Here is a 12427-nt window from a genome sequence, read left to right as displayed (position 1 = left end):
ATAAGCGTGATTAAGGCTCATTTTGGTGTTAAGATGTAGTTTTTATGATAAGCTGTCTAAAATACTCCCTAACCTAAAAAAGGCAATAAAAGCTATGAGTTGTCTTTTCGTTAAGCATAAAATGGGCTATAATGCAGCAATATACAGGTAATAAAATGCACATTTGGGATGGAGCTGATCACCACCCCCAAATAGCATTTTTCTTATCCTCAAGCAACGATAAGAGAAAAAACTAAGATCACAAATGAGTGATTTATTATTAGTTATACTAATCTTGTTTCTCAGAGTGCGATTGTATTTACCATATGCAACAAGACCTTAAACCACTAGGAATTCTCTAGTGGACGAGCTTTAAGCCTTGTGAGAGTTTTCCAGTGAAGGTACTCACAAACTTTTTTTATTTAGTACAAAGGGTCTTGTTTCCTTATTTATCCTCAAAAGTTCATACATCTCATTAGTTGTGAACAAGGACAAGCCCTTTAAACTTAGAATAACATATGTACATTAATTTAATCATCTAAAGATAAATGTGCAAAAACATGAGCAATGAAATGCAAAAGCAGAGTCGTTTCCGAGGCTTTTAGAGAGCTTCCTTAAGGTGGATTCTCACAGGGGTGTGTTGTAATCACAACTCTTTGATAGATTCACTCAAGGTTCATTCTCTCAACTGCAGTGGTGCTTATATTCCTCGCATACTCAAATAATGTCCAAAGAAACCGGGGTCGATTGATCACGCTTGCCACTTACTATCACACTATCTTATTCCTAATCGAGCTAGAGGTCTTTTATTAGGAGTTATAGGGCTAGGGTGATGGTTTAGAAAGAAAAAGGAAGGGAAAAACAAAATCTCATAAGTCGAAAAACCGGGTCTTCACGATACTTGTAACTAGAGAAGAACCTCGTTTTGTTCTTTTGCTTTCGAATTGTGAGACATTCTTTTAGCCCTTTTGCTTTTTTATTTTGAACTTTTGGGAGATTCAATTTTTTTGACTCCTTTGATTTTTTTAGAGTTTTGGTTTTTTATGGGTCTTTCTTTTCTTTTCTTCTCTTTCTTTTCCTTTCAAAGCAAATAAATGTTATGTTTTTGTACAAGGTCTTCTCTTCTCTTTTTTTGATATCCATCTAGTTCTCAACTTGTCAGCTGGGTAAGCTTTTTATTGTGTGTTGTAATGGGTTAAGAATTTTTGGTGAAGAATAAAAAGGCTTTTAGAAAAGGGTGAAGGCTCAAAAGGGGTAACTACAAGAAAACTATTTTTTTGGATTTTTAACATCGATCCAAAAATGGCCTAAATTCTCTCATATGATATGGCGTGGTGATCAAGCAAGTGGATGTGTGGTCTTTCTATCTGGACATCTTTTGTGTCATCAATCAATAATCATTCAGATGAGGATTTTGGCTAGATTCTCATAGGATATGGAACTTAATTGTTCTAACCTTGGTTTCGGAAACTCACTGCTATATACAAACAAATGCTGATGCATGCCATTCATGAAAAGATGCAGAAACTATTATACTTATTTTAGTCTAAGTACGAAGAACAAGTCCTTAGTCCATTGCTATAATGAGACTTCTAAACTTTTTATTCATCATAGAAAAAGGAAACAAGACTTTTTAATACTAAACTGAAAAAATAATTTGGTTTTTTTTCAAAAAAAAAATTAGAAAGGAAGAAATATACTATTATATCTACTATATAGAAAATGCATAGTTTTTGCAAAATGTTACTATACCACCCCCAAATAGAACTATGATTTGTCCTCAAAGTATGAAGAGATCCGGAAAAAGATTACCATAGAAACATAAGCAGAAACGGCGATACACGTGTATTATGTTCTTCATGATGAAAATACGCCACTCCCAAATAAGTTTGGGGCGTGGGTTGTTTGATATAGAACGAGAAATACATGGTTTATTATACTAGGGATATTTATTCTACTATAAAATCTTTTTGGGTTTTTGTATTTTTTTTGGAAACATATATAAAATGCAGAAGATCTAACATGCATGCATAATTATTATTACACTACAAAGTTCGAAATGTAAAGTATGTAAACAACTATCTATACAGACACATATGAAATGTGTGTGTGTGTGTGTGTGTGTGTGTGTGTGTGTTTTTTTTTTTTTTTGGAGTAATTGTTTTTCTCAATCTAAAGGTATCTCTAACCATATAGAGGTTTTGACAAGAAGATAAAATTATACGTTGATCCCATATTATTTTGGTTACTCAGGGGTGTATAGTTTTTATTTTAATATTCTCATGTTTTGAAAACTATGTAGAGATGTTTTAAGATACTCGTACTCAAAAGTCGTGATTTTTAATGCTAGTTTTTGAAAACAAACCATAACAGATGATTTTAGGCAACTTTCGTGTCGGCTTTTTATTGAACCCAATCTAGTCAGATTGTGGCTTCAGTTATGTGTGTTAGGGGTTTACTGCGCAAGATATGATGGAGAGGTTTAGCTGATTTGACACTAGTGGGTGGTGGAATTAGGTCTCTTTGGTGGATTTTGGTAGTTCTGGTTAAAATAGGATGGGAACCAATGCTCTGTTCTGATTGTTGTAGGTACTTTGTCCTTGCCTGAATGTATTTGATAGCTGACGTGATGATATGTTGGTGAGCAAGGGACAATTGGTATCTATATGGTTTAAGCTGAGACAGAAAATGCATGGTGATACGAGTGACCCTTAGTAACACATAACTGATCCTCAAACCGCCCTTAGAAGAATGGAGATTGCGTACTTCTAAGGGTTGATCTATGTGGAATCCATTACCAGTTTTGTTTTTAGGAAAAATCACATAACTATTGATGTATCGAGACCCTTTCATAATGAAGGAGAGAAACAACTATTTTGAAAAAAAAATGTAAAAAAAAGAAAAATTGTATACTCGCTCCACAGGTTCACACTTACTCAAAAGACGAATAAAAAGTGTTTTACAAATAAAATGTGAGATATACGTGGACTAAGGTTCTGACACTTATAACCACACACTCTAAGTGGAGTGGTCCGGTTACATTAATGATGCACTCCCATGGAATGCATCGAGAAAACATAACATGAATCTTTTATAGTAAGATATTCAACACTATATGTGCGTGGTCGTTTTAAGTCAGATTCCCCAAGACTATGCATAAGATGGATGATATGTTATTAACTATATACTAATAGTCTAAACAGTTGGGGATCTTTATAGAAAAACATATGAAAGCATACACCCCCAAACATAATGAAATGATATATTTGGAGGGTAAGATGCAGAATGATAGAATGATGTTTGTGTAACCCATCATAGAATTTATGCAATAACCCGTCATGTTTGAATTGTCCAAAAGAGTGAAAGGTTGGTAATATATGTCCTTTATGAAGCTCAAATGATGGGGAATAAGACATACCAGGTTTTTCAAGTACTGAAATGATGGACTATTGTATTTGTTTATTGGGCAAAGTCTCTTTACTAGGAAGGTTTAGAAAATTATGAATGATCTCAAAGGAAATTGGCTTAAGTGTGAATTTGAGGTTTCTTTGAAATGGTTTTATGGTGCTGTCCTCAGAAATTGGTTGGATTTTTTTATGAATGGAGGTTGGATTTCAAGAGGTGTTAAAATAAGATGGTGATGGTTGGGTGGTGGTTCTTCACATAATCTCGAGGACTCAAAGAATTCTTCATCTCATTTTGGCGTTTCCATAAGATTGAAGTTCATATCTGCAATATTAAGGATGTCACAAATTTGTTCCATCGATAGGTCTTTAACGGCCAAACTAAATTGAGATCCACTTTCCACCATAGATTTTATTCCCTTTTCTCCAAGCACTTCATTTTCTTTGTCCTCTCTGCCTAGATCTTCATAAAATTTCTCAATGCTATTTTCCAAATGTGTTGATTCCAATACATGCTCTTGAGTGTCTTCTACTAGAGTTTTCTCATTTATGGGTGATGATGCATTAAGGTATGTGAGAGAAACTGTGACTTTGGGCATATAGTCATTATCATAAGATCTGGAATTCACACAATAGTCAGGTGGAGGATGATGGGTTTTTAACTAGTCATGAGTATCAGGATGGGCTTTAGCAATTGGCTTTGTTATAGTAACGCCTTGTTTCTCGTTTCGGTTGGCTTCTGGACTAGTGGGAAGAATATTAGTCTCAAATGTGGCATCATTTGAATCGGATTGGAGAAAACATAAGGTAGTTGATATTTGCTGAGTTAGTATTGTTTGTTTGGCCATTTTCTAGTAGAGTTGGTCTGTGATGGATGGTGTAGTGGAATATGAATTTGATATAGATGATGATGTGAATGATAATGGGTTTTGGGTGAAACCGTACTCTGACTGACCATATGGATACATGAATGGTAGTTGACTATTTGTGGTAGAACTCCATGAATTGTCGGCATGACTAAAAAACTCTTGAGTGTATGGGGTACTAGGGAAGTTTGAAAATTAAAGTTCATAATCATAAGGATTTCCCGTAGTAGACTCGAATTCGGAATATGATGGACAATGACATAACCAGTGATAAAGACTACCGCAAAAACAACAAGGTTCTGGGTTTGTATTGTAATTCCATAATGATTGTTATGCATATTGATAAGACATGAAATGGTCAATCAATGATGATGCACAAACAGTAGAAATTCATTTTTTTGGATTTTTGAAAACTATGTTTTGGTCTATAATTTACTATGCCCTGTTTAAGGGAACAATTGGGTGCGAGACTAGGATGGCTCTACTACACGTCTTAGAAGAGTAGGCAGTCACTTCACCAAGTGGTGTGTTACCAAGAATCTCACTCACGATAAATCTGGGGGAGGGGAGTGAGGAAGGTAGTTGGTCCACCGAAATCTGGTAACTGATTACTCTAAATCCTCATGGCTATATTTTTATCCTTTTCTAGAGGAGCGTGACTACTTTGGGCTCTAGTTGATTGATTTTAATTCATTTTTTTTGTATAGGATGACAAGCCTCTTTTTGTGTGCAGATGAGATGTGGGATATGGATAGATGATGGTCGTTGAACAAAATAGAAGCGTATCAAAACCTAATTATCCCTCAATAAGTAAAGGATGAGTAGGGTATCGTTCCACTTTTAAGTGTATGTTTATATGAAGGATAGGACTAGAAAGGGGGTTTGAGGGATTAAAAACTAGGGTGAACTAGTGTTACCCCCTACTAGATGAGCCAATTAGGATTCCCCCCCCACTAGATGGGAAATTAGGGTCTCCCCCCTAAATACACACAAAAAAATTTCGGTCAACCCACTTTTACTTTTTTTTTTGTGTGTATTTAGGGGGGAGACCCTAATTTCCCATCTAGTGGGGAAATCCTAATTGGCTCATCTAGTGAGGGGGTAATACTAGTTAACCCTAAAAACTATTATTATATATTTTAGATTCTAATGCTAAACTAAACTAAACTAGACTAAACTAAACTAAACTAAACTATTGAGAATTTATAAGAAAGAGATTTGAAGAGATTAGAATCCACCAATACTTTTGATTCAATGAACTTTTGCTTTATGGTTGTTCTCACAAGTAGACTACAATTAGGCAATCGAGCGAGTGCTGATGCCCTCTTGGACGAAACATCGTTAACGAATAACTTTACTTAAGGTTGTTCCTATGTTCATGTTACTTGTATCTTCTTTCCTTTTATGTGAGCTTGGGCAGCTATTCAATGAATCACCACCTAAGGCAAACACAAGAAATACTTCCCTTACTCTAAAACAATACACAACTAGAAGAAAAGTAGAGAATAATAGTATAATATTCAATTACAATAAATAAAACTCTATTCTAGCATTATATTCAATTGCAATAAATAAAAGCATGTCACTAGCAAATATTCAATTGCAATAAATAAAACCCTAAACTAGCATGATATTCGAGTGCAATAAATAAAAACCTTAATCTATACTTCCATCCCCTGGTGTGGGCAATGGAACTAATAACTAAAAACATAAAGAACTAACCTGATTGAAGAACACCATAAACCAACAGAATCATCGAACCCTAAGCACCGGCTTCATCTTCTCCCTTGAAGGAGAAGATTAGCCTTCCATAAAGAATGAAGAACGAGAAGAACGAGAAGAAGAAGAGTCGAAGAACATAAGACTAGAAAGACTAATTTATTAAAACTCAGCTAGTTAAAACCGATCTTTTATTATTAATCTCTCTCTGCCTCAAGTTCTGGAGACAAGAGTATAAGTGAATTGGCAAATTACATGAGGCACTTAGGTCCTCTATTTATAGAGATTACAATGAGATCTAGAAGCATTCTAAACCGTTATTTGTTTCCTAATACAAATAGACTTCTTTCAAAGTCCAACTTCATCTCCAAAACTGAGAAAAAATTGGCTACAGTGTCAATCCATGCGTCTGGACACACTATTCATGCGTCTCAGATGCGATCAATGCGTCTGGACGCTCGATCCATGCGTCCCAGACACTTAAGCCTATTTTGTCTCTTCTGCTCTATCCTTCTATCCTCTTTTGCGGGCTTTGGTCCAAGCAACAAATCTTTTGGCCTTGGGATTCAAAATAGGCTTTAAAATAGGTCCAAGTCGCATCTTTAATAGCTCAAATTCCTTGGCCTTCTCCATGATTGTCCACGAGCTTCCCATGTGATCTTTAATGCTCCGAATTGCTCTGTTTTACCCCTTTTTCTCTAATATTCCACAAAACTCTCTCTTTCACCTTGTGGAATCATAAAACATAACTTACAAACACTATTAGTCCACTAAGATGGCTAAACAAGAGGCATAATTGAGGGTTAAATTGCACTTTTTGAGCACTTATCATAGGGCTTTCAATAATCAAGCAACATCCAATTTACTTACATTGGGGAATGGCTTTCCAATGGTTGTTATGTGGCTCAGGTTCAGCTTTATGCGCAAATGTAAGTTGTAGTGCGGAAGGTAAATTTCAAACAATCACATAAGCATGCTTGAACACACAAGGTATCTTCTTACTTAGGCATCGAGGAGGTTTAGAATTTACCTCTCACACCGTGCTTACACACTGATTGAGGAGAAGGTGACATCGGTTGGCGCGTGATCTGAGAATCAGGCCCAACCTTTCAAGTTTTATCCTGTTTTAAATTACAATAAAGGCCCACTTGCCCACAAGTTGGGTTTTTGAAAATATATACAACTTTTGCTTCAAGGGCCCAAACTTAAAACTAAACTAATAATATACTAATCTAATAGATTAACTAGTTTTAGATTGATAAGCTAGATTAACTAGAGTCAAATGGACTTAGAGTGTTGATTACCAAGTTGATTCATAGTGTGTGAGCTATGCTCCACAACTTGCCTCACATACTTGAACTTCCCAAGGCAATTAAAACTCTAATACCTTGGTAAGTATATAACTTAAACTATGTTTAACTCATGTTCATCATAAAGAATCAATCAAAAACCAATTTTTTTTTTTTTTTCTTTTTATCTCTAACTATTACAAATAAGTTCTACTAACTTCTCCTACTCTATTACAAAATTTGGGCTCGGAGTACAACTATTCATCAAAAACCAACTGAGCTACCAAAAAACTGGACCCACGTCTCTGTAGGTGACTAGGCGGTCGCCCCCTAGGTACTTCGCGGTCGCCCGCCGGCACCGGTAAAGTTTGGTCGTCTTTTGGCTGTGTTTTCAGCTCCTCTCTAGGTTGTTGGTCCCGCACCTAATTTGCAATAAAGTAGATCAGTATTGAAAAACAATAAAATAAAATGACAAAAATTTGAAAAAAATAGAAATGGAGGGATGAGAATGATGCTTCCTTCTTAGATTCCCAACCAAGCACTCTTCCTCCTTCAATCCATGACGGCGACGCCATTTGAATCTTGTATGAAAGTGGTGTGTTACTTTAAAAGAGTTTGTTTAGAAGTGAGGTTCATCCTAAATTGTTTAGAGGTTGAGTTTGGGAGTTGTAAAGAAAAAAGGTAAACTCTTGGTATAGATTAGATTGGTTTTACGCTAACGAAAACAAGAAAACTTTAGTTGTTGGTATTGAAATGTCTTGAAAACAATTGAAAGAAAGATTGATGAAGATTGAAATAAGAACAAGTAGATAAGTTTGAAGATTGAAATAAGAACAAAGGAAAATAACAAGTTTAATTAAAAGGAAATGAAGAACAATAAAGTAAGAACTTGAATTGAAAAACTAGACAAGAAATTAAACAAACCAAATGGTTTGGATCCTAAGACAATGGATGTGATAAGTAATTAATAATGTTTGGCTGATGCATAATGAATATATGATGTCGTGAACAGTAAATTGTGGTGGAAAAACAGTAGATAAAACTCATCAAAATCATGTGATAAATAGGAGAGTAGTCGTGTTCGTCAAACTCTAATTCGTACACTACTTAGATGCGAGTCAAGATTACAATTATGCTTCACTAATAAGAGTCAAAACAGTAAATATGATGTGAAAATAGTAAATTTAGAGAATGAATAAAGGAATTAGAAGGGGTTTAATCCGCCATGCAATTCAATTTACTATTAGTTAGTATCGAATCTCTTTGTTAATCCCTAGTGAATACCAAGTCCTCTCGGATCGAGGTTTCACTAGCAAGAGAGTATAGCTCCACCACAAATCTCTTTGGTGGTGGCTCTATACTATAGTTCTCCATTTTGAGCTCTTTCTCTAGTTACTCATAACGAAGAACTTGAAGTTCTTCTTTCCAAAATAATAAATCTTAAAGATTAATCATCCTCACATGGCTTCATAAACCTCCTCTAATGGAGGTTTAACCTAGTGTCATAGGAATCATTACATATAGGCAATAATAAGAAGACATAATGTAAGGAAAATTGAATTATTGATAAGAAGGCAATAATAAGGAGGTTTAGCCTAGTGTCATTATTGATAGGTTTTAATGGGGGCTACAATGCTAACCCTAATAAAAGTAAATTAAAATTAAACTAAACTACTTATTAACTAAAGAGGGGAACAGATATGAAGTTTAGCCTTAACTCTCTTTATATAGGAGAGGGTTAGGTTTATATTTTTGTGCATGGGCCAAAAATGGGGACTTTGTGCTTGATAAGAGCCCAAAACTGTAGTTTTAACCCCTTAATAATCATACTTTTAGACCAATTATGTGAATAATAAGTAAGAGTTAATACTGATTACGTGTTTTTATGCATTTCAGGCTTCAAAGTCCATTATGTGCAGAAATATGCCACTTTAGTGAGATAAAGGAGCAATGGTTGGTTGCTAAGGAGTACTGTGATTAAAGGCCAAGATTCAAGAAGACAAAGCCTTTCTAAAGCCCGGTCAAAGCTGGAAAGTCAAAGTCAACGAGGGCAGAAACAACACACAAAGTCAGCAGAACTTCCGAAGACCATATCTTTGGAATCAGACCTCGGAATTGGGCCTACCTTATGTCAAAACGACCGGCTCGGAAAGCGCTTTCCAATGGTCCAAGCCTTGACCCAATCAGAGGAGCAGAAGTGGACAAAACATCTGTTAAAGCCAACTGCAGCTGAAGAGCCCATTTTGGACTAAAGAAATTGGGTTTTGGGGACAACTATAGGTGGTCAATGGGGACAACTATAGGTGAGATAGGTAGTGAGATAACGTAAGTAGCTCCCTGATCCGGTACCTTGTTTCTTACCAAGTATAGTAAACAAAACCCCTCTCCAAGTTTTCTTATCTGGTTCTAGCGCCTTTTTCTTTCCACTTTTGGTAAATCCTCCGCTGTCTACAGCGAGAGTTCAAAGGTGGAAGATTTTTTCTTTCTCTTCCTCTCTTTCAGCTACTGGTAAAATCCTCCTCTAGATACAGAGAGAGTTCGTAGCTGGTCAAAACAAGTTTCCTTTGGAATCGGTTATCTTTGAGGTCGATGGCTTCGGTTCCAGTTGGACTCAATAGTGGCCGACATCAAGTAAGGTTCACAAGGTCTTCAGAGGTGGATGGAGCAGAAACATCTCAACAGGGTGAGCTCAGAAACAATCCTGCATCCACCAGAGATTTGTATGCTGATATAGCTCGAGGTAGGATGAAGCAAACAGTGAACATCTCTAACCTTCCACTTCCAACACGCAAAGGAGATAAGCCGGCAATTAAAATCTCCAGAGCTGCGGTGGAAAAAGGAATAGAAGCTTGTAAGTTTGCTTTAATCACTAGGATGGAGGCTAAATCCCTGAACATGGACACCATCGATCGGGCAGCTACACCGAGTGGGGATTGCCAACATTCAAGCTTTCACCCACGGGAAAGGATATGTTTTGTTCAGATTCTCTAATGAGGAAGACTATAATCGTATTTTTTCTTTGGTGGTCCTTGGTTTTGCAGGGCCAACTCCGTTAGATTCACCAAATGGACACCAAACTTTAATATCGATACCCATAGACAAACATCTGCGTATGTGTGGGTTAAGTTTCCAGGTCTGCCTTTTGAATATTGGGAAGTAGAAATACTCATGAGTATGGGACGAGGTCTTGGCTGCCCGATTTGTGTTGATCTGAACTTCATTTGGAAAGAACGAATGGATATTATGCCGGTCCCGGTTGATATAGACTTAGCCTCTCCAATCCCGGATCAAATATTTGTGGAAGTGCCTGAACTAGGGGTTGAGTTTTGGCAGAGAATCCAATTTGGATCGATCCCTAAGTTTTGCAACAACTGCAAGTGTGTGGGACACCTAGTCACTGAATGTAGGAAGACATCAAAAGAAAAAGACTCAATTCCGCAATCTACCATAGAGAATGCAAACAAGGAACAAGGAGGCAATGAACCAGTAGAACAGGAACCGCAGCTGGATAGGAATAGAATGTCCAGGAGACAGAAAAGGAGACTACAAAGAAGCAAGAGAGCACAAGAGTGGAGGCCAAGAACGACAGCAGCCACTAGTAACTCGATGCCTGAAACAAGCCTTATGCAACCACAAGAGGTGGAAACTCAGGAAGAGCAAGTGGAGTCTGGGCATAATGCGCTGGAGAGTGATGATATTCTAGGGAATGACAACATAGATTCCTCGATGATTGTATACATTGGACAACAGGAAGAAAGTAGGGATAGGGAAGCCCAAAGACAGGAAGCAAATCATGATGAACCTTGTTATCCGGTCATGGAATTCGAAGAGAGTCATATGTACAACCTGGAAGCAAGTAGATTTCATCTCTTGACAGCTATACAGGACTCTGAGGAATCAGAAATCTCGGAAGTGGAAACTGAGCATTTCCACGATCGTGTTCAGGTAGATAATAGGACAGATGCTGGAACTGTTACACCGACTGTTGAAATACAAACTGGGGTCACAACTAGATCTGGGAAACAAGGTGGAAAGAGCAGAGTTGAGGTCGGTAAGCAGAAGGGATCGAATTCAAGAAGTAACAATAGTGGCAAGAAGAGTAGGGGCAGACCTAAAGGCTCCAAGAACCGGAATCATAGATGATGACACCCATGTGCCTCTGGAACGTTAGAGGTGCAAATGATGTTGCGAAAGCGAGGGAAATAAACAAGGTCAGAGTAGAGAAGAAACTTAGCGTTTTTTGCTTGCTAGAAACCAAAGTCCGGCAAGTCAGATATGATTTCATCAGAAACACATGCTGCCCTTTATGGGAGCATATGAATAACTACAGTAAGGATCCTTCTGGCCGTATTTGGATTTGCTGGGATCCGTACTTGATGGAAATTAATAAGATAGTAGAATCTTATCAGTACATCCACTATAAGGGGAGATACAAACCCAATAACGAAGAGTTCCTTTTAACTGCAGTGTATGCCAGAAACACCAAAAATCTCAGGCAGATTTTATGGAGAGATTTAATTGCCATAAAGAGTTCACTGAACTTGCCTTGGTGCACAGCTGGAGATTTCAACAACATCACCACAGCGGAGGAACGAAAGGGTGGGAGACCAATGCACCCAAGAGAAGCGGAGGAATTTGTGGACTGTCTGCTCAAAACTGAACTGGTTGACCTGAGATTCGGTGGCTTCTTCTACACATGGCACAACAAGGTGAAGGGCAAAGGCAGAATTATGAGCAAAATTGACAGATGTATGGTTAACAGCCTCTGGGTAAATGGGTTTCCCAATTCCAAAGCAGAATTTCTGCCTCACGGTGTTTTCGACCACTTTCGCCTATTCTCCTATCTTGGGATGACGCTGGAGAGGAAGGAAGCGACGCCATTTAGATTCAAGAACTCTTGGAAATTGCCCGCACTTCCACTCCATCTTTGAAGAAGTGTGGCGTAACCCCGCTTTCTCCAATCCTATGTATGTTCTAATGCAAAAACTTAAGCTTCTGAAGGAGAGGATAAAGCCGTGTGCTAGGAATAACTTCTCCAACATCCATGAAAGAGTTCAGCAGGCCAGAGAGGACCTATATGACATCCAGAGACATCTTCAATCAAAGCCATGGGACCCTTATCTGGGACAGAAAGAACAGGTAGCATTGCAGAGGTACGGTGAACTGGCAG

The 12427-nt window shown here is 37.5% G+C and overlaps 1 protein-coding gene across 1 annotated transcript; it reads left to right on the top strand.

The window, feature by feature from the left end:
* Positions 1 to 11399: 11399 nt before the first annotated feature.
* Positions 11400 to 12188, top strand: LOC147487641 (uncharacterized). The gene has a single exon (XM_086574090.1). It carries the CDS (start codon positions 11400 to 11402, stop codon positions 12186 to 12188), a length of 789 nt encoding a protein of 262 aa, XP_086430216.1.
* Positions 12189 to 12427: the final 239 nt, after the last annotated feature.

This window comes from Coptis chinensis, chromosome 7 (genome assembly GCF_015680905.1).
Source record: "Coptis chinensis isolate HL-2020 chromosome 7, ASM1568090v1, whole genome shotgun sequence".
Taxonomy (NCBI): domain Eukaryota; kingdom Viridiplantae; phylum Streptophyta; class Magnoliopsida; order Ranunculales; family Ranunculaceae; genus Coptis; species Coptis chinensis.
Note: the sequence above shows the minus strand (reverse complement) of the source record. Positions and strands in the feature narration are given on the sequence as shown.

Coding starts and splice junctions, on each gene's coding strand:
- LOC147487641 (XM_086574090.1), top strand. CDS start 11,400: ATGACACCCATGTGCCTCTGGAACGTTAGAGGTGCAAATGATGTTGCG.